This window comes from Protopterus annectens, chromosome 2.part1 (genome assembly GCF_019279795.1).
Source record: "Protopterus annectens isolate FY-2018-M chromosome 2.part1, PAN1.0, whole genome shotgun sequence".
NCBI classification, from domain to species: Eukaryota; Metazoa; Chordata; order Ceratodontiformes; family Protopteridae; genus Protopterus; species Protopterus annectens.
Window position 1 is genome coordinate 924257035 of NC_056729.1, and position 26623 is coordinate 924283657.

General features: G+C 46.0%; 1 protein-coding gene across 1 annotated transcript in view; it reads left to right on the top strand.

The window, feature by feature from the left end:
* TRAPPC11 (trafficking protein particle complex subunit 11) overlaps nt 1-26623 on the top strand; it is a 2455228-nt gene that overhangs the window by 1780015 nt on the left and 648590 nt on the right. The window contains exon 21 of the mRNA XM_044062556.1: nt 7920-8068. Coding sequence (XP_043918491.1) covers nt 7920-8068 — 149 coding nt within the window. The remainder of the gene's footprint in view (nt 1-7919; nt 8069-26623) is intronic.

Consider the following 26623-nt stretch of genomic DNA (forward strand, 5'->3'; position numbering starts at 1 on the left):
TGTCCAAAAAACGCAAGGACAAAGACCGACACGCGAGGCCCGCGGTCTCAACCGACACCACGCCAAGACCGGCTACACATGGTCCGGTTCTCAGTGAGGCGCCTACGCAGCCCCTGACTACCGACGACGCTTCTCTGGCGGTGTCCTCTGTACCCGAGACCGCAGGTTCCTCGGCCCACACCCTGACTACAGCTACCGAAGCCATGGTGAGTGTTGAACCTCTTAATGTGGACAGATCTACTTCCACCCATGGTGTCTTCAGACCTTCTTCTTCCTTTTCCATCAAGGCCTTTACTAAGTCTAAATCAGCCATGCACTCCCAGAGGCCTGTTGCACAGGGCCCATCTACAGGCCCCATGCCTAAAAAGCAGATGCTCAAAATGGCTGAGGATTTAATTACTCTTATCAGGGGTTCACAACCCCACCGGACAAGAGACCCAGAGTGGAGGAAGAATCTCCCTCTTCTGACCAGGGCTCCATTATTTCAGAACATTCTGATGAAGAGGAGCATTCGTACTCCCCTTTTGAAGATTCTGATGCAGAACAGTCCATTCCTTCTGTATCCCCCCCTAGAGGATTTCTCATTCGGGGAAACCTTGCATACCTTGAGGGAACACTTCCATTGGGAAGGCCAGGATTTTTCAGATTCAAAGAAAAGGCTTAGGGAATTTCTTCTACTACCCCAGCACAGGCCTCTGGCGATACCTCCTGTCTTGGACATACTTGATGATGTTTATTCGGTGGCTTGCCTTATCCGGATTCCCTGCCTCCAGCCCCAGTCAAGCCTGATAGGTACTACAGAGTTCCTAACTCACACCAGTTTCTTTACAAAAGCCATAATGCTGACCCAGAAACCATTTCTCAGGGTCCCAAGGGAATGAAGGCCTCTACTGCTAAGAATCCATTACCCTCCGAAAGAGAGTCTAGATCCTTAGAAAGGTGGGGAAAAAAGGTATATACCTCGGCCACTCTGGCCATGAGGGCCTTAAATTGTCAGTTCCATATGCTTAAATATCAGCAGTTTCTGTTATCACAATTAAAGAATAAAATGTCACAACCTGAACAACCAGATCTGAAGGAGTTGCAAGATATGATACATAGTGCAGAACAAGTGGGTAAGCACACCTTGCAATGTGGTTATGATGCTCTAGAGGCCTTAAGTAGAGCTGCAGTTACAGGATCAGTCATTCGTAGACATGCTTGGCTTAGGGAACAAACCCTGCCTGATCATGCCAAGGCTAAATTAATGGATGCTCCTTTACAAAAGGATGTCTTATTTGGTACTAATGCTGAGGAAATACTAAGGAAAATGGAAGAAAAAGCAAAATCTATGCAAACTGTTAAGGCTTTTCTGCAGGTACAACCACCACGATTTAGTAGAAATTGGCCTACAAATAACTGGTCCTTTCCAGCCACAGACAAGCCCCAAAGAGGTAGATACAGACACGGAAGGGGCAGAGGACAATCTCAAGGATCATATAGAGGCAGACAATGGCAACCTCCAGCATCAAGAGGTGGCGAAGACAATGCACAGCAATACAGAAAACAAACCCAATGACTTTCCCCTTTGCATGCCAAACAAGGCTCAAGTGGCAGCACCCTTGGGAGGAAAGCTGGCATTATTTTCAAAAAATTGGCATATTGTCACAAAAGACAAATGGATCCTGGACATTATAAACAGAGGCTACAGATTTCATTCTCACACTCTTCCAAAAATGAGAGGCATGCCGAACCTGCCACACAATCAAAGGGCAGAGGCTCAAATACAAATTTCAAAGCTCATGGACATGAAAGCTATTCAAGAGGTACCTACTCACGAGCAAGGTCAAGGTTTTTATTCCAGACTATTCCTGGTACCAAGGAAGGGAACCGATTGGAGACCCATTTTGGACTTATCCATCCTAAACACATTTCTACTAGTACCAAAATTCAAGATGCTCACCTTACAGCAGCTTCTTCCCATGCTGCGCAAGGGGTCTTGGCTGGTAACATTGGACCTCAAGGAGGCATACCTGCATGTCCCAATCAGACAAAGCTGCAGAAGATACCTCAGATTTCTTGCAGGTTCAAGCCATTATCAATTCTCTGCATTGCCCTTTGGCTTATCTACTGCACCCAGAGTATTCACGAAATGCCTGGCATCAGTAATTGCCTACTGCAGACTTCAAGGGATACAAATATACCCTTATTTGGACGACTGCCTGATCCAAGCAGACAGCAAGCACATACTTCTGGAGCATCTGGCTTATGTAATACAGTTAGTGAATTCTCTGGGATACACAGTCAACAAAGACAAATCCAGGCTAACACCATCTCAGAAAATAATTTTCCTGGGTGCCAACTTGGACACAAACACCCAGATGGCCTATCTTACGCCAGAAAAACAGGGGCAACTAACTCAGTACTTCAATATACTAGCAAATTGTACCAGGCTAACTGCAAGGAAAATCCTGCAGGCACTGGGATTCATGGCATCTTGCATTCTTCTAATCCCATGTGCAAAGTTGCATATAAGGAAACTTCAGTGGTACTTAAAAAAACCTATGGTCTCAACACAGCCACAGTTTGTTAACAATAATACCACTAATTCCATGTTTACAAAAGGAATTTCTATGGTGGGCTCAAGCATGCCAAACAAACGCAGGTCTACCATTCAGCAAGCCTCAAGCAAATCAAGTCATCGCAACAGACGCCTCAGACTACGCCTGGGGGGCACACATGACAGACAGGTGCATTCAGGGCAAATGGTCCCAAAAGGAAAAGCACCTTCACATCAATCAAAAGGAAATGCTAGCAGTGATAAATGCAATTACAGCTTTCAAGTACCTCCTGCATCCTGGGCAATTATTAATAAGAACAGACAATACCACAGTAATGTGGTACATAAACAAACCGGGAGGAACACATTCATACCCCCTGTGCAGGCTGGCCATGTCACTTTGGAACAGGGCTCTGGAATGGCAAATCGAGCTTCAAGCACAGTACTTGCCAGGTATGGAAAACACGCTGGCAGACAATCTAAGCAGAAATATGACAGACCCTCACGAATGGAAGTTGCATCCTCAAGTGTTTACAAAGATAATCCAAGCCTGGGGAAGGCCAGACATAGATCTCTTTGCCTCCCACAAAAAATCATCAATTAACAAAGTTCTGCTCAAGGACATTTCATCCAAAGGCCTGGAGAGTGGACGCCCTTTCTTTCAGTTGGACAGCAAGGACAGTTTACGCCTTTCCACCTCTTCCTCTACTGACCAAGGTGCTTTTGAAAACAAGAACAGACAGACCAAAGATGATACTGATTGCTCCAGACTGGCCAAGACAACACTGGTATCCACTCTTGAGGAGCCTAACACATTCTCCTCCCTGGACCCTACCTCTAATGCCTCTCCTTCTGACTCAGCACAGCTACAAAACTCTTCACAGTCAGCTGAAAACACTCAATCTGGCTGCATAGAAAATTCCTTAATACCACAACAGACCCTACTCTCCAAGGAGGTACAGGATGTCATTTTGGAAGCCAGAAGGCCATCTACTAGAAAAGCTTACTCCGCAAAATGGAAACGGTTTTGCTTGGAATGAGAAAAAGGACCAGGATCCTAGAAAACTGAATTTGCCTCAGATATTACAGTATCTAACTGAGCTGCTGAACAGTGGACTGTCATTTTCCTCCATTAAAATCCATGCCTCAGCCATTTCTGCAGAATACAACACTGATCCACCCTTATTCTCTCACCCACTCTTAAGACAGTTCCTCAGAGGGGCTAAGAATATAAGACCTCCAAGGAAACAACCAATCCCAGCCTGGGATCTTAATTACATACTGGAAAAATTGACTTTGCCTCCCTTTGAACCAGCTGCCTCAACAGATTTACAATATTTGTCCTGGAAAACAGCTTTCCTTCTGGCTATTACCTCAGCTCGTAGGGTCTCGGAATTACAAGCCCTCATGGCTGTGCAGCCCTTTCTCATCTTCCATAAGGACAGGGTTTCCCTACGAACCAACCCGTCATTTATGCCTAAGGTAGTATCCAGGGTAGCTTTAAATCAGGCCATACACTTACCTACCTTTTACCCCAATCCTCAAAACAAAGGGGAAAGGCTGCTACATTCCTTAGACATCCATAGACAGCTGCGTTACTATTTGGACAGAACAAAGCCGTTCAGGAAATCAGAACAACTCTTTGTGTCCTATGCTGTAGGAGCTCAAGGGAAGCCAATTTCCAAACAGACAATTTCAAAATGGATAGGCCACTGCATACGTTTTTGTTACTCCTTTCATGGTAAATCTGGGCCTACAGTCATCCGATCCCACTCCACAAGGGCCACAGCTACCTCTGCAGCCTTCCTCAGAGGAGTTCCTACCAAAGATATTTTGGAGGCAGCCACTTGGAGTTCAGTGCATACCTTCACTAAACACTACCACCTACCTTTATACTCCAAAACAAGAGCAGGCTTTGCCACTGCTGTGTTGCAGGGCATTCTGGCTCCTCCTAATTCCACCTAGTGCCTACCACCCTGTGTGTACTTTGGGATTCTACCCATATGTAAGGACTGCAGCTGTATGCACGATGAACATAGTACAGTTTTGTACCTACCATAAATGTAGATGTTAGAGTGCTAATACAGCTGCAGTCCAGGTTTCCCTCCCTCCTTCCCCTCTTGGCACAGGCCTAGTGGCTAACTCCTCCACAAACAACCTGTTTGGGTTATCCTTCTATGGTGTATTTGCTTGCAACTACTGAATTTTGATTATACTGCATTGCATGACTATACATAGATATATAAATTATGTATTGCCTTCCTTCTGGGGGCACCTGACATCTGGGGCAAGAAAAACTGAAGAAAATGGCGTCGGCCGTGTCTTATATACCCCTGTCGCACTGACGTCATGGAAGAAGGTGACAACAACCGACGCCGGACCTAGACTTTGGAATTCGGCCGACCAAGGACCTGCCTGACGGCAGGAGAACCCATATGTAAGGACTGCAGCTGTATTAGCACTCGAACATCTACATTTATGGTAGGTACAAAACTGTACTTTTTCTAGCAATAGGAAAATTGCTGTATTTAGTGTGCAGCATCACTTTTTAAACAACAACACAGTTTCTTTATTTCATCCTCCCAGAAATCATATACCAAAAACATTCTAGCCTGTGGGCATTGATAATTGGTAAAAGTGGGACATGAATAGCTAGGTTTAAAAAGGCTCCAGGGTAATTAGCCAAGTAACTGCCAATGATCATTGAGGTCACTTAAATTATGAGCACTTTGCCAAAAGTAGTAAAGTACTTTCACAGTAATTATACAATGTAGACATCTATTCATACAATCTTAAATGCAGGTGCACATTTCGTATTGACACGTGCTTGTATTTTTTGTTGTAACACATTATCTTTCTTTTTCCTCCTTTTCACGTTAGCAGTGTAGGATGATAGTGTTGCTCTTGTAATCACCATTTGCTAATGGACATTCTCAGTCCATGATTTAAGCTGACAGTTTGTTTTCAGCATTTCTTTCCTTTTCCTGAGAAATTTAAGAAGTGCTGATCTGGCAGCCATCAGTAACATACCCTCACCCCTGTGTATCAGAGGCACTGTAGATTCGGACCTAGCTTTCACCATTTTCTTTTATGGATTTAGTTGCCAAATTTGCAGTGGAATTAGCAATTAAAACCTTCCCTCCCTGAGAAGGCTCTTCTCCGGCTGAGGCAGTGTGCCATCAGCAGACTGCTTTTGTATGATCTTGATGTCCATTCAGTGTCACTTAATCATTGCTACACGTAAGTAGACTAAGGCAGATGAAACCCATAGTAATAAACCACTTTTATTTTGTCCTAAGATTTTTTTCAAGGTACTTTTCCTCCCTTTGCTTCCTAAACCACTGCACCTCCTCCTGTTGGACTTAAACCCATTTGTTCTGTCAGATACTCAGGGGCAAAAAACATCCAGAGGAGCCATCATGCAGACAAACACTGGAGAGTTTTGTGCTCCTTCTCCATCTGGCAACCCAGCAATGAGAGCATTTATATGATAGGCCCTAATCCCTGCCCTTGGAAAGTGAAGGGTGGCATCCATGTCACTGTAGGAGTTGCCTGTGCCACTCTAACAACTCACATAATGCTCCCTGTGCACAGCTGGCAAGGGCTGCCATCACCTGTTTGGGTGGTTATGCCCATGTTTTTCCTTTACAATTTCCAGGCCTTACTACTCCATTCCTGCCTTCTGTTGGGACCATTTTCGAGAGTGGTAACATAGACTGGTTATAACCTATATTTTTAATCCCCCAGGATGATCATGATCATTCTCCCAATGCCATCAAATGCCTGCGACAGTAACTGAATCTGGGTCACGTAACTTTTGGAATATATATATATATATATATATATATATATATGGGTCTACTGCTCTACATCGAAAAAACACTTCTTCGAAATAGAGCAGGAGAACCACACTTCAGCGAAAGTGCACTTTCACTGAAATCTAGATCCCTGGGCGACCCAAAAAAACCCCACTAAAACATGTTTTTGCAGGGGGGCAAGCCCCCCTGCATCCCCTATGTGGCGGGCTGTGCCTCCCACACCCCCCTACTTAAATATACCAACTCAGAGATTGCACTTTAGCGGGGAAAAGGGAGTATTCCCATTCTGCGCTGTAGTGTGACTGCCGAAGTCAATGTTTGAAGTTTCACTACTTCGAACGTGTGGACTCTGTGAAATGGGTTTGAAGAAGTGAAACTTTGAACATCTGCACGGATCCCATATATATATATATATATATATATATATATATATATATATATATATATATATATATACACACACACACATATATATATATATATATATATATATAATATATATATATACACACACACACACACACACACACACACACACATATATATATATATATATATATATATATATATATATATATATATATATATATATAAAAATAACTATATGGTTCTGCTTTAGATAATTGAAACACCACTTAACTGATTTTTAAAACAGAGACAAAAGCACCAAAAATCCACTTAAATGAACATTTACATAAGTAATCACTTGTCCACCATGGTGAACTTTACCCCACTGTAGTGCAATCTCGGAGTTGGTATATTTAGTTGGGGGGGGGGGTCTGGGGGCACAGCCCCCCACATGTGTTTCAGTTTTCGTGTTATGTTGTGCTGCGGCCAAATGGTTACTTACCCATAGTTTTTTTGTCGGTGATATATGTGTTAGTCGATTTTTTTGTGCTTTCGTCTCGGCGTTTTAAAAGTTGGGTAAGTGGCATATCGGTTATGTAAAGCACACCCATATATATATATATATATATATATATATATATATATATATATTTATATATATGTGTGTCTGTGTGTGTGTGTGTGTATATATATATTTTTTTAATTGTATGTGTTTCTTGACTGGGTCCTCCCAAAGGGAGACACTGGAGCACACTCTAATTTAAATGACTTACACACAGTCACACAGTAGGCAAACAGAGATGGAAGGAATCAAATGTAGGACTACAGGAGAAAGTTCCAAATCCTATGTGCTAAACTGGCGGCAGTGCAAGATTCTTGTTCAGACATGGAGCTACATATGACTGCTTCATGTGTTGCTCAGTTCCCCATAACCATTCTGTAACAGTGTGTGTCTATCTCTTATCAAGAGGACACAGTATTTAGCCAGCCAGCTGACAGCAGCTTTCATTGTTTATCATCACTTACAGCACTATTGAAGACTTACCTAGTTGCTTGGGCAACAAACACATTCTAATGCAAAAAACTTTCTTTGCTTGCTGTTTATTGCTGATTTCCTAGACAGATTCAGCTTCTGTTAACTTCAACTTAAGTAATAAAAAATGATGTTGCAACTTTGATAGCAGTGGTTTTATTACTTTCTTTTTATTTTGCAGGGTGATTTCTAGAGTCCCGAAGATCTGTGTTCAACTACGACATGAGCCTCCAGCATTGACAAATGAGATGTATTGCTTGATTGTGACAATTCAGTCAATGGAAAATACCACTGTGAGGGATGTCAGGCTCACTGCTGGATTAAAACCAGGTAGATAAAAAAGAACTTCAGTTCTTGTCTTATTGTCTAAGTGCTGAGTACCGTGACTGAGAAAGCATAAGTTACCTTCTTTCTCATGAAAGAATTTGTCATTTAGAAAAAACAAACTAAGAACTGAGGTTATAGTGAAGTTTACTTGTGTTATGCTGTTGTTACACATGGTCTTAGTTTGTGGCAGCTGTGTGTCATTTAGAATTCATATTCAGATAAAGTCTACTCTGTTTTTGTGGTTGCTTAAAATGAATGTAAAGACTATATTTAGGTAAAAGAAAATTGCATCCGATCCTTTTCCACCTTTATTTTTGGTCTGCAAAGCAGAAAAAAAAATGTTCTTCTCTTAAGCTACATGCATGATTGATTCTCCCTTCCTCATGACCCAAACTATTTTGCTGTGCACCAAATATCTTAAAAGCCTTTTGATTATCTCCAGTTTCCCACTGCCTTAAGTAGTACATTCCAGAACCGTGTTGCCTACTGCACAAAATTCTTGAATGTCCCCATTCCATTTGAACCCACAATGTTCAACATATAGATCACTGTTTCAGCAGTCTAATCTGTATGGCCCGTAGGATGCCTTCCACGCACTCCATTTGTTTGGAACTTGAAGGGAAATCCATATGAAAATAGTTGGGAGTGCAAATTACCTCAGATCTTTTTTGCCTCTTAAGAGGGCTCCTTCATTGGGCCCTATAGAACTGTTGGTCAGATGTCCTTCAAGAATGCAACTGCAGTCATAACATATGGATTGTCCTGCCTCAGGCAGCCCTCGGTTCGGCCGGATTCCAAAGTCTGGGTCCGACGTCGGCTGATGTCGCATTTCTCTCCGACGTCAGAGCGGCTGGAGTATATAAGCATCAGCCGACGCCATTTTCTTCAGTCTTTCTTGCTGCGCGGTGCCCGAAGCAGAAGCAGTTCGCAAGTGCCGGTCGGTCAGCTCCTGTATTCTTCGAATACGAAGTCATCAAAAAGCTAAGTACCCCGTTGGGGACCTTTTCTTGCCTCAGCCGATGTCAGAAATTACTAAAAAAGTTAACAATTGTCTGTCTTGTGGTAAACAAATACCTCATAAGGATTTCCACTCTTACTGTCTTCCTTGCCTTGGCCCAGACTACGATGTCTCGGCCTGTGTCGCCTGTGCTCGCTTCAACAAGCGCACTCTCAGGTGCCGGGCGGAGTTCGCTGAAGACTTTTTCGGCGATAAATTTGCTTATACAATGCCGTCGGAACTTCCGACATCGCAGACTCCTAAGAAACGAAAAGACCGGGACCGACATCCTCTGCCCATGTCTTCCACCGACTCCACGCCAAAACCTACCGCGAGTGCCCCGGTTCCCCCTGAGACGGTTATTTCACCGCTCCGAACCGAAGACACCGATACCGACCTCCGATACCAGAGGCCACACCGACGCCAGTTATAGATTTTCCTCCGGATACTGAAACCGAGGAAATGCCCGAGACCATTGCTGTAGATAAGGTCACTCCTGCACGTGGAGCTGCTAGGCCTCCTATGGCCATGTCTATTAAGGCCTACACACGTGCTAAGGCAGCCAGCAAGACCAAGCACCTTACTACTAAAGCCTTACCTCAGCCTACTCCTGAAACACAAATCATGACTATGGCCGCAGACTTAATTTCCATGATTAGAGGTTCACAGGCCCATCCTGAGAGAGGATCCCAGCCTCCTTCTGATAAGAGGCCCCGGGTTGAACCCTCTGACCCTATCCCTTCAGATGATGATTCTGAGGACTCAGTTCACTCTGATGGCCAGGAAAAGTTCTTCCAGACCTATGAGGACTCGGATGCAGAGGATTCCATCCCCTTGGCCTCCCCTCCTGAGGATATTTCTTTTGGGGAAGTTCTGCATACCATGAGGGAACATTTTAAGTGGCAAGGCCAGGAATATTCCGATTCCAGAAAGCGCCTTCGAACCTTCCTTAAAAAGCCCCAACACAGGCCCCTGGCTATTCCTCCTGTGCTTGATGTTTTGGATGACCTATACTCTGACTCCAGTGTTACCCCGGATACTCTTCCTCCTGCTCCAGCCAAGCCAGACAGATATTATAGGGTCCCAGAAACACATTCTCATTTCTTTAGGGCCCATGCTGTTGATTTAGAAACTATTTCTCAGGGACCTAAAGGGGTTTCAGCATCCACCTCCAAAAATCCTTTGCCTTCCAACAGGGAAGCTAGATCATTAGAGAGATGGGGGAAAAAAGGTCTACACCTCCAGTACTTTATCTATGAGAGCTCTGAATTGCCTCTTTCATATGTTTCAATATCAGGATTACCTGTTAGATGATTTACAGAAAACATTGGCCTCTCCTGAACCTTTAGACAGGAAGTCTTTGCAGGAAGCTGTACATAATTCTCAGCAAGTCAGCAATCACTTTCTGCAGTGTGGATATGATGCATTGGAAGCTTCATGTAGGGCAGCTATGACAGGGCGGTCATTCAGACATGCATGGTTAAAAGAACAACCTCTACCAGATCATGTTAAGGCAAAACTTCTTGATGCACCCTTGGAAAAGAACAAGCTTTTTGGTGCTAATGCTAAAGATGTGTTAAAGTCCATTGAGGAAAAAGCAAAATCAGTTCAGACGGTCAAAGATTTCCTCCAGGTTCAGCCACCCAGATTCAGCAGGAATTGTCCTTCTAAAAACTGGTCCTTTCCTAATCCTGAAAGATTTCAAAGGGGTAAAAACAGGCGTGGCTGAGGAAGAGGACAATACAGAGGTTCTTACAGGGGATGACAATGGCAACCAGCAAACCAAAGAAGTGACACAGGGGTCTTCCTTGCCCCACAGGGACAATCTCAATGACTTTCCTCTACTTCCACTGACCAAGGAGCAAATAGAAGCTCCCTTGGGAAAATTATTTCTGTTTTCAGACAATTGGCACAGATTGACAAAGGACAAATGGATTTTGGACATTATAGACCAAGGTTACAGGTTCCACTTTCATACCTTACCAAGAAAACAAGGCATGCCAAATCTACCACAAAACCAGAGGGCAGAGGCTATCAAGCAAATTTCTCTGCTTGCTCGGATCAAAGCAATAGAAAGAGTTCCACAACAAGAACAAGGCCAGGGATTTTACTCAAGACTGTTCCTTGTTCCAAGAAAAGAAACTCAATGGAGACCAATACTGGATTTGTCCGCATTAAACACTTTTCTCATAGTACCAAAGTTCAAAATGCTGACTCTACAGCAACTCCTTCTCATGCTGGGCAAGGGGGTCTTGGCTGATTACTCTGGACCTCAAGGAGGCATACCTGCATGTCCCTATCAGACACAGCTGCAGAAGATACCTCAGATTTCTTGCAGGGCCAGAGCATTATCAATTCTCAGCATTGCCATTTGGCTTATCTACTGCGCCCAGAGTATTCACAAAATGCCTGGCTTCAGTAATTGCTCATTGCAGGCTCCAGGGGATCCAAATTTACCCGTACCTGGACGACTGCCTCATACAAGCGGACGACAAATTGATTTTGACAAAAAACTTGAACTATATCATACAATTGCTACAGGCTCTGGGATACACAGTCAACTTCCAAAAGTCAAGACTTCAGCCATCCCAGCAAATAACCTTCTTAGGAGCCAATCTAGACACAGCCTCTCAAATGGCTTACTTGACAGAAGACAAGCAAGAGAAGTTAACTCATTATTTCAAAGGTTTGGCAAAACTCACCCAGATGACTGCAAGGAGATTCCTACAGGCCCTGGGTTACATGGCATCCTGCATTCTCCTGGTTCCATTAGCAAGGCTACACATGAGAAAGCTTCAATGGTACCTAAAAAACCTATGGTCTCAGCACAGCAACAACCTAGAGACAACCATACCGCTCATTCCATGCCTACAAAAGGAATTCCTATGGTGGGCCTCGGTAAGCTAGGCAAACACAGGTATGTCATTCAGAAAACCTCAGATAACACAGACCATGACCACAGACACCTCAGACCTTGGATGGGGGGCGCACATGGAGGGCAGATGTATACAAGGACAATGGTCTCCAAAGGAAACACATCTGCATATAAACCAAAAGGAAATGCTGGCAGTAATGCATGCCATCGAGGCCTATCGACAACAACTTCAGCAAGGCCATCTACTGATACGGACAGACAACACCACTGCGATGTGGTACATAAACAAGCAAGGGGGCACCCATTCTTACCCCCTTTGCAGACTGACAATGAATCTTTGGGAAAAATCACTGAGCCTAAACATACAGTTGCAGTCCCAGTTTGTTCCAGGCAAAGACAATGTGCTGGCGGACAGCCTAAGCAGGAATTTCATAGATCCACACGAGTGGAGGTTACATCCGAAAATCTTCACACAACTCACCTCGACATGGGGCAGGCCAGAAGTAGACCTATTTGCCTCCCACCTCAACCATCATCAACAAAAATTCTGTTCAAGGACATATCATCCACAAGCTTGGAAAATAGATGCTCTTTCATTCAACTGAAACTTCCTAAAAATCTATGCATTCCCACCTCTGCCACTGATGTCCACAGTATTACTAAAGATCAAAGCAGAGAGGCCCAAGGGGATCCTAATAGCTCCAGACTGGCCAAGACAACACTGGTATCCACTACTACGGAGCATATGTCACAACAAAAAGTGGGCCCTTCCCCAATGGCCCCTACTTTTGACTCAGCACAACTTCAAAACAGTGCATCCAAACCTTCAGACGCTGCAGCTAACAGCCTGGGAGATCACATGAATAACCTCAATCTATCTCTCTCCAAGGAAGTTCAGCGGATATTAACAGAAGCTCGAAGACCATCCACCAGAAAGGTTTACTTAGCAAAATGGAAGAGATTCAGCATTTGGAATACCAGCAAGGGACATGATGCATCATTATTGAATATCCCACTCATCCTGGAATATTTGGCAGATATGCTACAGAATGGGCTCTCATATTCTTCCATAAAGATACATGCTTCAGCTATTTCAGCTAGATATAACACTGATCCACCTGTGTTTTCACATCCTTTGTTAAGGCAATTCCTCAGGGGAATCAAGAACATTAAGCCACCAAGAAAGGCTCCAGTGCCAGCTTGGGACCTCAACTTTGTCCTAGAAAAACTGACTGTATCTCCCTTTGAGCCAGCAGCTTCAGTGGACTTACAATTTCTCTCATGGAAGACAGCTTTCCTGTTGGCAATTACCTCAGCAAGAAGGGTTTCGGAACTACAGGCCCTAATGGCAATACCACCATTCATAATCTTTCACAGAGACAGGGTCTCCTTAAGAACCAACCCTACTTTTATGCCAAAGGTGGTATCTAGGGTTTCTTTAAATCAAGCTATTCACCTGCCTACTTTCTTCCCCAATCTTGAGAGTAAAGGGGAAAGACTGTTGCATACCTTGGACATTCACAGACAACTTCGCTACTACCTGGACAGAACCAAGACCAGTAGGAAGTCTGATCAGCTTTTTGTAGCTTACCCTGGAGTACAAGGAAAAGCAATTTCCAAACAGACTATTTCAAAATGGATTGGACATTGCATCAGATTTTGTTATTCCTTCCATGGGAAGAATGTTCCAGCCAATGTCAAACCACACTCCACCAGAGCTACAGCCACCTCTACAGCATTCTTAAGAGGGGTGCCTACAAAAGACATTCTAGAAGCTGCTACATGGAGCTCCGTGCATACATTCTCCAAACACTACAATCTCCCTTTATACTCCAGATCCAGAGCAGGCTTTGCTTCTGCAGTCCTGCAGGGTTTGATTGCCACACCATCTCTTTCCTAGAGCATTCCTCCTCCCCCAGCTAAGCTATGGTATTCAACCCATATGTTATGACTGCAGTTGCATTCTTGAAGGACATAGTACAGTTTTGTACCTACCATAAATGTAGATGTCCAATAGATATGCAACTGCAGTTGGATTTTCCCTCCCTCCATACCCCTCTATGCCTTGGGTCCACTCCTATCCCTGTTTCTCTTAGCTGGGGATATCTGTTGTGGTGTATCTGTTTATTGCTTACTTATTTGTCTGGAATCCTGTTTTTGTCTTCCAATTTGATTACAGCCTTCCTTGGAGGGCACCTGGCATCTGGGGCAAGAAAGACTGAAGAAAATGGCGTCGGCTGATGCTTATATACTCCAGCCGCTCTGACGTCGGAGAGAAATGCGACATCAGCCAACGTCGGACCCAGACTTTGGAATCCGGCCGACCGAGGGCTGCCTGAGGCAGGACAACCCATATGTTATGATTGCAGTTGCATATCTATCGGACATCTACATTTATGGTAGGTACAAAACTGTACTTTAGCAATCCTTCAAGGCTGGGCAGATAAGTCCACTCTTTGGGAAAACCTGTGATGTTATGTTGTACTATCTCACCTTCATTCTTGCTGGTTGGGTTCGGAACCAGGAATCGGTTCCGACTCGGCTTATACTAAAGCTTGAGAGCTTCCACTGGCTTGAGGCAGTACCCTATCCCATCATGCTTAGGGAGATTACCCAGATCTCGTTTGCCGCTAAACTAGATTGGGTGCTTTCTACTAGGCTCAGGTTAAGTGGAATCTTTTTTCCTCATTTATACAATTTTTGTCCTAAATTCTTTGAGTGTTTGGTTGATTTGTGCGACTGTTATTTCTATATTTGTGACTTTTTTCAAAATATGGTAATGTTCTTCGTGTTTCACTGTTGCAGTCATTACATTTGAGTTATCTGCTTGCAGTAGCCCTCAGTCGGCCTGATTAACAAAATTGTGGGTTCTGCGTCAGTTGCTGTCCCTTCTTCCATGACGTCAGGGGTATAAAACATGCAGCCGATGCCATTACATCAGTCTTTCTTGCCGAAGCAGTTCGCAAGTGCCGGTCGGCCGACTCCTAAAATTTTTGTTTTCGAGTTTCAGAACCAAGTCTTCAACTAAAGCTAAGCACCCCGTTGGGGAAACTTTTTCTTGCTCTTACCGATGTCAGTAAAAGTTAATAATTGCATTACTTGTGGAAAGCAAATACCTCAAAAAGATTTTAATTCGTACTGTATTCCTTGCCTAGGCCCTGACCACGACGTACCTTGCTGTCGGTTTTGTTCTTTATTTAATCAGCACACTGTCCGTCGTCGGTATATTTTCGCTTCTAAATATTTCGGTTCTCGGTTTAATTATCCGGAAATGTCGTCGGCTAGCCAGCCGACTACCGGGATTCCGAAAAAACGCAAAGATAAAGACAGAGACAGGCCACCGAGGTCCAAAGCGGCCGACGACGCTTCTCCTAAGCCAGTCACCAGTTTGCCGGTACTCAGTGAGGCGCTTTCACAGCCCCTAATACCTGCTACTTCTGACTCGCAGGCCTCTACTGAGTCCCATTCGGAGTCCGGTATGCCGCGAGATGCTTCAACTGTGGAACCTGCGGATGTCTCTACCTTGGATGGGTCCAGAGCCGCTGTGCAGGCACTGGCTTCTGAGGGTGTATTCAGGCCTACAGACATGCATATTAAACTGGCGCCTCCTTCTTCATTTAGGCCAAAATCTCGAATCATGCCTAAGAAACCGACTCCAAGGCTGCATGCTCAGGCCTCTATGCCTAAAAAACAAATGGTAAGAATGGCTGAAAATCTTGTACCTCTAATCAGGGGAAGCCAATCTCCCCCTTCTAAGAGACCTAGGACTGAAGTTGTTTATGAATCTTCAGAACAGGATTCTGATTTTTCTGATTATCTGGATTTGCCCTTATCTACTTATGAGGATTCTGATGCAGAGGACTCCATTCCCTCTAGAAGATTTTTCTTTTGGTGAGACCTTACATACTCTAAGGGAGCATTTCCACTGGGAAAGCCAGGATTTTTCTGATTCAAAAAAGAGTCTTAGGGATTTCTTACTCCTGCTTCAGCATGGGCCTTTGTCTATACCTCCTGTACTAGACATTGTTGATGATGCCTTTTCAGAATCTAGTTTGGCCCCCTGATTCTTTGCCTCCTGCTTCCAGAAAACCTGACATATATTACAGGGTTTCCTGATTCTCACAAGTTCCTTTTTAAAAATCCTATTGCGGATCCAGAGACTATTTCACAGGGACCCAAGGGCATTAAGGCTTCTACTGCTAAAAATCCTACCCCCTCTGATAGAAACTCCAGGGTGCTGGATAGATGGGGTAAGAACGTTTACACTTCTGCAACCTTGGCCATTAGGGCTTTAAACTGCCAGTTTCATATGTTAAAGTATCAACAACATGTTATTGGATTGCTTAAACAGAAAATTATGTTACTTCCTGACTGTGCTGAAAATAAAGAATTACAGGATTTAATGCATTCTGCTGAACAGGTTGGAAAACTTACTTTGCAATGTGGATTTGATTCATTAGAGGCCTCTTGCCGGGCTGCTGTTACTGGGTCTGTGCTCAGAAGGTATGCTTGGCTTAAGGAGCAAGGTTTGCCTGATCATGTTAAAGCTAAATTGTTAGATGCTTCCTTAAATCAGGACCACCTGTTTGGCAACAAGGCTGAAAGAAGATCTTAAAAAGATGGAAGATAAAGCTAAATCTATGCAAACTGTTAAAGATTTCTTACAAGTTCAGCCTCCTAGATTTAGTAGGCACTGGCCCTCTAAAAATTGGTCCTTTCCAGCCCCTTTCAGGTCTTCTCAAACCAAACCCAGGCACAGCAGAAACCCCAGGTTTCAGTCCCAAGGGTCACACAAGAGTAGGCAGTGGGGGGTTTCCGCACCCAAACCTGGGAGTAGTAAGACTCCCCCCTATGGAAAACTGCCTCAATGACTTGCTTTTAAAACTACCAAGCACTTCCCAACTGAATGCTCCTTTAGGCGGAAAGATTGGTCTGCAGGCCAAAAACTGGGAACCCATTACCCAGGACAAATGGGTTCTAAATATAGTGTCCCAAGGATACAGATTTCATTTAATTTCCACACGTTACCAACACCAAGCGGGTGGCCAGATCTACCCCCAAATCAGTGGGCAGAGGTCCAAAATCAAGTACTGTCTCTCTTAAACATGGGGGCTATTCAGTTGGTACCAGAAGAGGAAAAGGGACAAGGTTTCTATTCAAGACTTTTTCTGGTACACAGAAAAGGCAATACATGGCGTCCTATCCTGGACCTTTCTATTCTAAACACCTGTCTGGTGATTCCAAACTTCAAAATGCTGACTCTTCACCAGCTGCTTCCTATGCTAGGCAAGGATGCATGGTTGGCAACACTAGATTTAAAAGAAGCATACCTGCACATCCCTATCAGGGAGTCTTGCAGAAGATACCTACGCTTCAAATCAGGCTACATGCACTATCATTTGCCCAGGGTATTCACAAAGTCCCTAGCTCCAGTCATTGCATTTTGCAGGCAATAAAATATTCAAATATACCCATACCTGGAAGGTTGTCTAATTCAGGCAGAAAGCAAGGACATTCTTTTGAATCATCTGGCCTTTGTTCAAAGGGTACTGACTTGTTTGGGGTTCACCATAAACGAAAAGAAATCCCACCTGGTACCCTGTCAACAAATTATATTCCCGGGAGCAAGCTTGAATACAACTTCCCAGATGGCTTTCCTCATGCCAGAGAAACGGATTCATTTGACAACTTACTTCAAACAAGTGGCCAGAAAAACCCAGCTATATGCAAGGCAAATACTGCAAGCCTTTGGGGTTCATGGCCTCCTGCATTCTTTTAATTCCATATGCAAGGCTGCATATGAGGAAACTACAATGGTATCTCAAAAGCCTATGGTGTCAACATTCCCAGGATCTAGAAGCAAGGATTCCTATCATACCTTGCCTAAGCCTAGAGTTCCTTTGGTGGGCAGAGGCCTGCCACCAGAACAGGGGACTACCATTCACATTACCCTCTGCCACCCAAATCTTAGCAACAGACACATCAGACTATGCATGGGGCCTCACCTGGCAGGGAAGTGCATTCAGGGCAAATGGAACCCAAGTCAAATTCACCTGCACATAAATCAAAAGGAAATGTTAGCTGTACAGAATGCTCTGACAGCCTTCAAAGACCACATTCTTCCGGGACAAGTAATGATAAAGACGGACAACAACACTGTCGTGTGGTACATAAACAAGCAGGGGTGGTACACATTCTTACCCCCTCTGCAGACTAGCCATGGCATTGTGGAACTCATCCTTGAGCTACCAAGTGAATCTACAAGCTCAATTCCTTCCAGGAAAACTAAATACACTGGCAGATGGACTAAGCAGAAACCTCATGGACCCACACGAGTGGAAACTGGAACCAAGAATTTTCAACATGTTGACAAGCAAATAGGGGAGCCCAGATATAGACCTGTTTGCCACCCCCCAGAACCATCAACTGGGCAAATTTTGCACAAGGATTCCCCACAAGCTTGCTTGGAAAGTGGATGCTCTATCCTTCAGCTGGAAAACCTATCAGTTTATGCCTTTCCTCCTCTGCCTCTGCTCTCCAAGATACTACTAAAGATCAAACAGGACAAGCCAAGGACGATTTTAATTGCACCAGACTGGCCTCGCCAACACTGGTACCCACTCTTGCGCAGTGTATCATGCTTGGCTCCCTGGCACCTGCCTCAGACTTCTTCCCTGTTGTCTCAGCAGGAGAACCAGATTCTGCACCCTCAGCTGCAAACCCTGAACCTAGCAGCCTGGCTAGATACCTAATCTCTCCTTTACTGTCCCTCAGTAAGTCAGTGATGGATATCATGTTAGAGGCAAGGAGGCCTAGTACTAGAAAATCTTATGCTGCAAAATGGAAAAGATTCTGTGCCTAGAAGCAATCTCAAGGGATGAGCATAGCAGTGCCCAATTTACATCAGATTCTACAATACTTGACTGAGATGCTTCATAAGGGCTTGTCTTTTTCCTCCATCAGAATTCAAGCCTCAGCCATTTCAGCTCATTATAACACAGAGCCTCCCCTCTTCTCTCACCCACTGCTCAAGCAGTTCCTCAGAGGGGCCAAAAATTTAAGGACACCCAGGAGAGCTCCAACTCCAGCTTGGGATCTTAACTTTATCTTGGAGAAACTTACTCTTCCTCCTTTCGAGCCAGCTGCTACTGCAGATTTTTTAAAATTTCTTTCCTGGAAAACAGCTTTTCTTTTAGCAATCACTTCTGCAAGAAGGGTATCTGAATTACAGGCCCTTATGGCAGTGGAACCTTTCATCATCTTTCATGCGGACAGGGTGTCCCTCGGAACCAATCCCTCCTTCATACCCAAGGTGGCATCCAGTGTGGCTCTTAATCAGTCCATTCATTTGCCTACCTTGTTTCCTAACCCACAGAACAAAGGGGAACGAATACTGCACTCTTTAGATGTGCACAGACAGCATAGATTCTTCTTGGACAGGACTAAACCTCAAAGGAAATCTGAACAACTGCTGGTGGCATTTGTTGCAGGGACAGTGGGGAAAGCTATTTCAAAACAAACCATTTCAAAATGGATAGGCCACTGCATTCATTTCTGCTATAAGCACCATGGAAAACCTATCCCGCAGGGCATCAGACCCTATTCAACCAGGGTTGCATCTACCTCTACAGCCTTTCTCAGGGGCGTCCCTACAAGGGACATACAAGAAGCTGCTACCTGGAGTTATGTACATACTTTCATAAAGCATTATCATTTACCAATTTTCTCTAAATCCAGAGCTGGTTTTGCCACTGCAGTCTTACAGGGCCTTATAACTGGTCCTCATTCTATTCCTCCTCCCAAACTTAGCTTTGGGAATCTACCCAAATGTAATGACTGCAACAGTGAAACATGAAGAACATAGTACAGTTGTGTACACTTACCATAAATGTAGATGTTCAAGTGTGTTCACTGTTGCAGTGTTGGTTACCCTCCCTCCAGCCCCCTTTCTTCTTTTGGCTTTACCTCTACTCTCACTTACTATGCTCTAAAATCTTTTTGGTGTATTTGCTTTTTTGTTGGAGGTATATCCTTGTATTTATAGATTTGATTGCTTCCCATTAGGGGGGCACCTGACATCTGGGGCAAGAAAAACTGATGTAATGGCATCGGCTGCATGTTTTATACCCCTGATGACCTGACATCATGTAAGAAGGGACAGCAACTGATGCAGGACCCAAGACTTTGTTAATCAGGCCGAATGAGGGCTACTGTAAGCAGATAACCCAAATGTAATGACTGCAACAGTGAATACACTCAAACATCTACATTTATGGTAAGTGTACACAACTGTACTTTACTGCTGTTGCTGGCCATCGTACTTTCACTAGGCCATTACCTTATTGCCTATCCTGGCCCCAATCTCTTTGAGGTAGAGAATCATTGCTGATTTTTTATATTAAGCTATCTTGTCAACCCCTTTCTGTAGCACAAGGAGTTCATTTAGGTTAGAGGACTGTTTTTCCTCCCGTTTAAATTAGAGGGTTTTTCTCCCTTCCCTGTCATTTTTTCTTAGAGGAGTTGCCGTTTATGTTAGAGATTTCTCCTCTGGCTAGAGGAGACTGTTGCTTCAGTTAGATACTTCTCCTCTAGTCTCCCTGGTTTGCTATTTGTGTTCTGTTTAAAAAAAATGTTTGCTGTGTTTTTGGTTGTTGTTGGTTGTTAGAACTATTAGGTTAGTTATGTCCAAAGATTCTAAAGAAGTGAAGCTTTCGGGCTTCAAGAAGTGTGACTGTTGCAGCCAAAAAATGTCCCTGACATATCAACACACCAGTTGTGTGTACTGTTTTGCTCTTTCTGCTAAGCTGTCAGTGCCAGGGTTTTATTAGAGAGAAAAAATAAGTAAATTTTTAGGGGATTGTTAAAGATTTCTTTCTCTAAGGCTTTAGAAGGAAACAAGAGATCTGAAGTAGGAGAATTCATTTGTCAGCAACCTGTGGGTATGGATCCGATATCGGATCCGAACCGGCAAGGTTTATCCAGCTATGGATCCGAGCTCCTAGCTCCTCCCCTCACCCATAATGCCCTGCTCTCCCTACATGACCTCAGATCTAGTTTGCCACGCATGGTAAAGGCTGGGTCGTCAGAGCTCCAAAAGCTAAGTTATAGTATTCTTTATTAAAGGGTTTTAAAATTTTTAAAACTTTAAATTTGAGTGAAAGTTATAGGTTTCCCTTCTGTTTATATCTTTTTTGGGTTAATTTAATATAGTTTTTACCCTCCCCTCGCTGGTTCGTAGTTGGTGTTTGTGTGTGTTTTTTTTTTGGGGCCTCTGTGTGAGTGTTTTAGTTTATTGTTACTATTTTTAAAAAAAAAAAAAATAGTGATGTCTGAGGCCCCAAAGGCTGTTTTTTCAAAGTGCTCCGAGTGTGGCCATAAGCTTTCCCCTGCTGATGGCCACACTCGGTGTGTTCGATGCCTTGGGGTTGAACACACCACTTCAGGGTGTTCAATCTGTGGCAGGGTTCAACCCCGAGGTATTGAAGGAGCGGAGGTCGAAGCTGGTCTTGGCGGGACTCTTGCCCCCGGACTCGGCTTCGGCCCCCACCCCCTTGGTGGTCACTGCTTCGGCAGTCCCTGCCTTGCCTGCTCCCCCTCCTCCACCCGGGATTCAAACTCCTGCCAAAGGGTCGGAGGAGAAGGAAGCCAGGAAAAAGGACCGTAGAGAGAAGCACCACAAGCGGCGGGCCGAGACCTCCGTTTTGGCCCCGCCGGCTAAGCGGGCTTCTCCTCTGGCCACTCTGGCTGCTGGCTCTCCCCCTCCTCGGCTCCAGTCCCCGTGCTTTTCACCGGAGCCTGAGGATGAGGAGACCCGACCTCCTTCGAGGCTATCGAGGCGGCTTTCAAGGCCTACCTCGGTAGCCTCGTCGAGGTCTACTTACAGCCTATCCGATGTTGATCTGGACCGGATGATGCGAAGGTTCATCCAGGCCCAGATGCAGATGGGAGTGCTCCTGCCTCCCCCCCCGGAGCTCGACCCCCTTTTTTAAGCCCATTGCTCCTTCTCCGACCCGCTACCCGGGTTCAGAGCGCTCGGAGCCGGGCAGCCTCGGAGCCACAGGTGAGTCGGCGCCGACAGTACTGGGTACTTCGGATCCGACCCTGCCCTCGAGTCTGTCGGATCTGACCTCTCGGAGCCTTGGCCCGAGCTATGGATCCGAGGGACTGTGTGCCTTCGGCGCCGTCCTTGTAGGAGCGCACTGGTCCCTCGGATCCGAGGGGCTCGGCGCCGGCTCCGATCCGCTCATCGGATCCGAGGGGGAGCCGACTTTCGGATCCTATTGTCGAGGCTGGGACTTTCGGATCCTATTGTCTAGGCTGGCTCCCCCTCGGCTTTTGATGTAGTGGAGAGGGCTCTGTTGAGGGCATCCGGACCCCCGGCCCTTGCTTCGCCCGCCCCGCACTCCATCTGCTCTGGGCCAGGCTTCCATCACCCGGCCACTGGGACAGCCCGCTTCACTGCCCCAAGCAGTTCCTGTGGTTCTGGACATTGCTGGTGAGGGCTCCTCGGACAGCCATCCCGAGGAAGCACCTCGCAAGCATTCGTGTAAAAGGAGGCACATAGACTCCCCCCGAGTCTTTGACCGAAGACACTGACTTGGAGGAAGGGGAAGGCTCCCCAAGATCACCCCCTGAGGATGTCTCCTTCGGAGGCATCATGGAAATGTTACGGATCAGAGGTGGGTGGTCTGCCCCAAAGTCTTCCTCGGATGAGTCAGTGTTCTTGGAGGCATTTGAAGCAGGCCCGTCTACCTCTTGGGTGTCCCCTCCTGCCGACCCCCTGGTGGACCTTATTACCACCAGGGCATGGAGGGACCCGGACACCGTGGAGCCAATCCCTAAGAGGCCCGACAGGATCCTTAGCCCCCCTGCTTACCGTGCCCACTGGAGCAAGGGACCCCCGGTAGATGCCATGTTGTCGGCAGCAGCCACTAAGAGGGAACTCACCCAGGAGAGTCCCTCAGTCCATCCCCCGAGCAAGGAGTCTCGGATGATGGACCATTTGGGGAAGCAAATTTTTAGTTCAGCGACCTTCTCAGTGAGGGCGCTCAACTATTTGGCACACGTCATTAGGATGCAGCGCGATCTTATCAAGGAATACGCTGCATCCCCCCAGAGTCCTTATCGGAGGAGGACAAACTTATGCACTCCACCCGTATGGCCACTCTTCGTTCTGTGACTAACACCTCTATGCGGTTACTTTCCCACGCTACCGAGGGAGCCGCTAGAGTGGGCCTAGTCACAAGATGGCAGGCCTGGCTCCGCCACTATGATTTTACAGAGCCCTTCAAGGCGTCATTCGCGAACGCCCCCTTTGACGGTTCTGCCCTTTTTGGCAAGACGGTTCGCGATACCTTGGTTCAGAGCGAGAAGGACTGGAAGACGCTGTCTGCCGTCGGAGTCCGCTTCTCTGTGCCCCAGAAGTCCTACTCTAGGAACCAAAAGGGCCAGAAGAAGATGTGGTTCTGGAAGTCGCAGCATTCCCAACCCGCTCCGGACAACCAGTCTTTCCGCGGCAGAGGAGGACAGGGAGGACGCCGCCCTAGGAGCAGAGGGGCTCCCAGGAACTTTGGGTCCAGAGAACCCTTCTCTGGACGGCCCACGCAGCAACCCTGAGGGGTTGCCCGACTGCTCCACTCTGGAGGCAGTCGGTGGACGTTTCTTGGAGCACCTAGCGGCATGGGAGTCCATTACATCGGACCGCTGGGTACTCCGGATTATATCCAGAGGTTACAAGATCCCTTTTCTTCATGTCCCAAAGTTAAAAATCCTCCCTGATGCTCCACCCGATCAGAGGGAGGCCGCTTCAGCAGAAATTGGCCATCTGCTGAGAAAAAGAGCCATCCAGCCTGTCCCCCCAGACCAGATCGGATCAGGGTTCTACTCCAGGTTCTTTTTAGTGCCAAAAAAGACGGGGGACCTAAGACCCATTCTAGACCTGTCCCTGTTGAACCTGTCAGTTCCCAAAGAGAAATTCCGGATGGTCACTTTGCAGTCCATCCTCCCCCTTCTAGGGGAGAATCACTGGATGTGCTCTATAGACCTCAAGGTCAACATGCGGGTGCTTCAATGGACACTTCAGGTGCAATGGTCATTTCTCTCCCTCCCCCTGTATCATCCCATTGCAGTCAGCAAGGCTTGCAAGCAGTCTCGCTTGTGGTGGCTCCATTCTCCGGACCTCCACAGGGGCCGCCCCTTTTGTGCATCTCCCCTTCTCGCCACGGTGACCACGGACGCTTCCCACCTCGGGTGGGGGGGGCATTTTGCGGGCCGGATTGTCCAAGGCACGTGGAGCGATTCAGAGACCTCCCTGCATATCAATGTTCTGGAAATGAGGGTGGTGCTCTTGGCGTTGCAAGCACTTCAGGCCCTCCTTCCCCTGGGAACAATTGCGATTCAATCAGACAACATGTCGGTGGTCTGGTACATCAACAAACAGGGGGAACCAGGTCTTACCCTTTATGCCGAGAAGCCATGAGAGTGTGGGAATGGGCAATCTCCACCAACCGCTTTCTCATCGCAACGCATATTCCGGGTCGGACCAGCATCCTAGCGGACAAGCTCAGTCGCACCATTCTCTCCCCGTACAATTGGTCTCTCAATTCTCAAGTAGCGAACGATCTTCGCACAGTGGGGGACTCCCTGTTGCGATCTCTTTGCCTCTTCTTTAAACGCCAAGTGCGACAGTTTTTTCGCTCTAATCCCCCCTCCAGGGGATTCTCCGAGACGCTCTGGTGCATGCTTGGCCTCCCGGTCTTCTACGCATACCCCTCTACCTCTGATGCTACAAGTACTTCAGAAAGCCTCTCGGTTGGGGTGCAGAATGATCCTCATTGCCCCATTCTGGCCTCGACAGATCTGGTTCCCTTACCTAAGGTCTCATTCAGTGAATCCACCTTGGATTCTAGATCCCATTCCGGATCTGATATCACATCCGTCGAACCTGCCAACTCTGAACCTGGACAACCTGAAGTTGACTGCTTGGCTGCTCCAGTTCCACTCCTAATCAGGACTCCCGGTGTCTCGTCCCCAGTTAAGCCCATTCTGGTAGTGGCCCACAAGCCCTCTACCAGAAAAATTTACTGCAGTAAATGGAAGCGTTTCTCCATTTGGGCAGAGCGGCAAGACCTAGATCCTTTCACGGTTCCCCTTCCTTTGGTTCTAGATTTCCTTACTACTCTCTTTAATGATGGCATCAGTAGTTCCACGGTCAAAGTTCAGCTGGCGGCCATATCTCATTACCATGTTGGACACGATTCAGGGCCTCTTATGTCGGCTAAGTTATGCAAAACCTTCCTAAAAGGCACCTTTTTGCTCAGACCCCCTGTCAAAGAAACGGTTCCCCCCGTGGGATCTTTCCTTGGTACTTCAGGCCTTGACCGCTCCCGCCTACGAACCTGTGGCCACAGTCGATCTTAAATACTTGTCCTTTAAGACTGCTTTTTTGGTAGACATTACTTCGGCTAAGAGAGTTTCAGAGCTTCAGGCCCTGTCCATGAAACCGCCTTATTTGATTTTTCATCAGGACCGGGTGTACCTAAGGATCAATCCCTCCTTTCTTCCTAAAGTAGCTTCGGAAGCTAACATTAATCAGTCCATCAACCTCCCTGTTTTCTTCCCTAAGTATCAAAACAAAGGCGAATACAAGCTGCATTCCTTGGATGTTCACAGGCAGCTTCGTTTTTACCTTCATAGGACAGCTGGTCATAGGCAATCAGACCAGTTGTTCATTTCTTTTGCCAAATTCAGTCTGGGTAAACCAATTTCCAAAGTTTCTTTGTCACGCTGGATTTCTCAGTGTATTCTGTTAGCGTACCAAGCCTCTGGGAGGCCCGCACCGGAGGGAGTCCATGCTCATTCAACCCGTTCTGTCTCTACTTCAGCGGCCTTTAAGTCTAGGGTTCCTCTGGATGACATTTGTTCAGCAGCCACTTGGGCTTCATCTCATACCTTTATTACTCATTAAAAGCTGGATGTCACTTCTAGAGGTAGAGCATCCTTTGGCTCCGCGGTGCTCCGGAATATCCTTCCATGATGGCCACCCAAGATTCAGGTAGCTGGGGACTCTGTCCCACAGGTTGCTGACAAATGAATTCTCCTACTTCAGATTTAGAAGTTATGTATTTACCATAACATTCCATCTGAGTAGGTGGATTCATTTGTCTGCAACCATCCCGCCCTCCTATCCCCCTGGCCTTGTCAGTTTCCTGCATAGGGTGTGTTACCCTTTGGTTAGGGTAGTTGGTGCAGGGCAAACTCGATCTGAGGTCATGTAGGGAGAGCAGGGCATTATGGGTGAGGGGAGGAGCTAGGAGCTCGGATCCATAGCTGGATAAACCATGCCGGTTTGGATCCGATATCGGATCCATACCCACAGGTTGCAGACAAATGAATCCACCTACTCAGATGGAACGTTATGGTAAGTACATAACTTCTAATTCCTCCAAGTCCCCTCATCAGTCTCAATCCCATAGATGTGGCAAGTCTTCAAAGAGATCTGCTTTGATGGCAGCAGGCTAAGGATTCATCAATGGACCCAAAGGCTTTTGGGCCCGAAAAGGCTACCTCTTTGGCTCTGCTGGTTATTTTGGAGCCAATGGAGTATTGCAAACAGAGCTCAGTCCTGGAACTGGTCTCCTCAGTCTTTCTCTCGCCTATTTTGGAGTCCATTAAATCCTCGACCCCG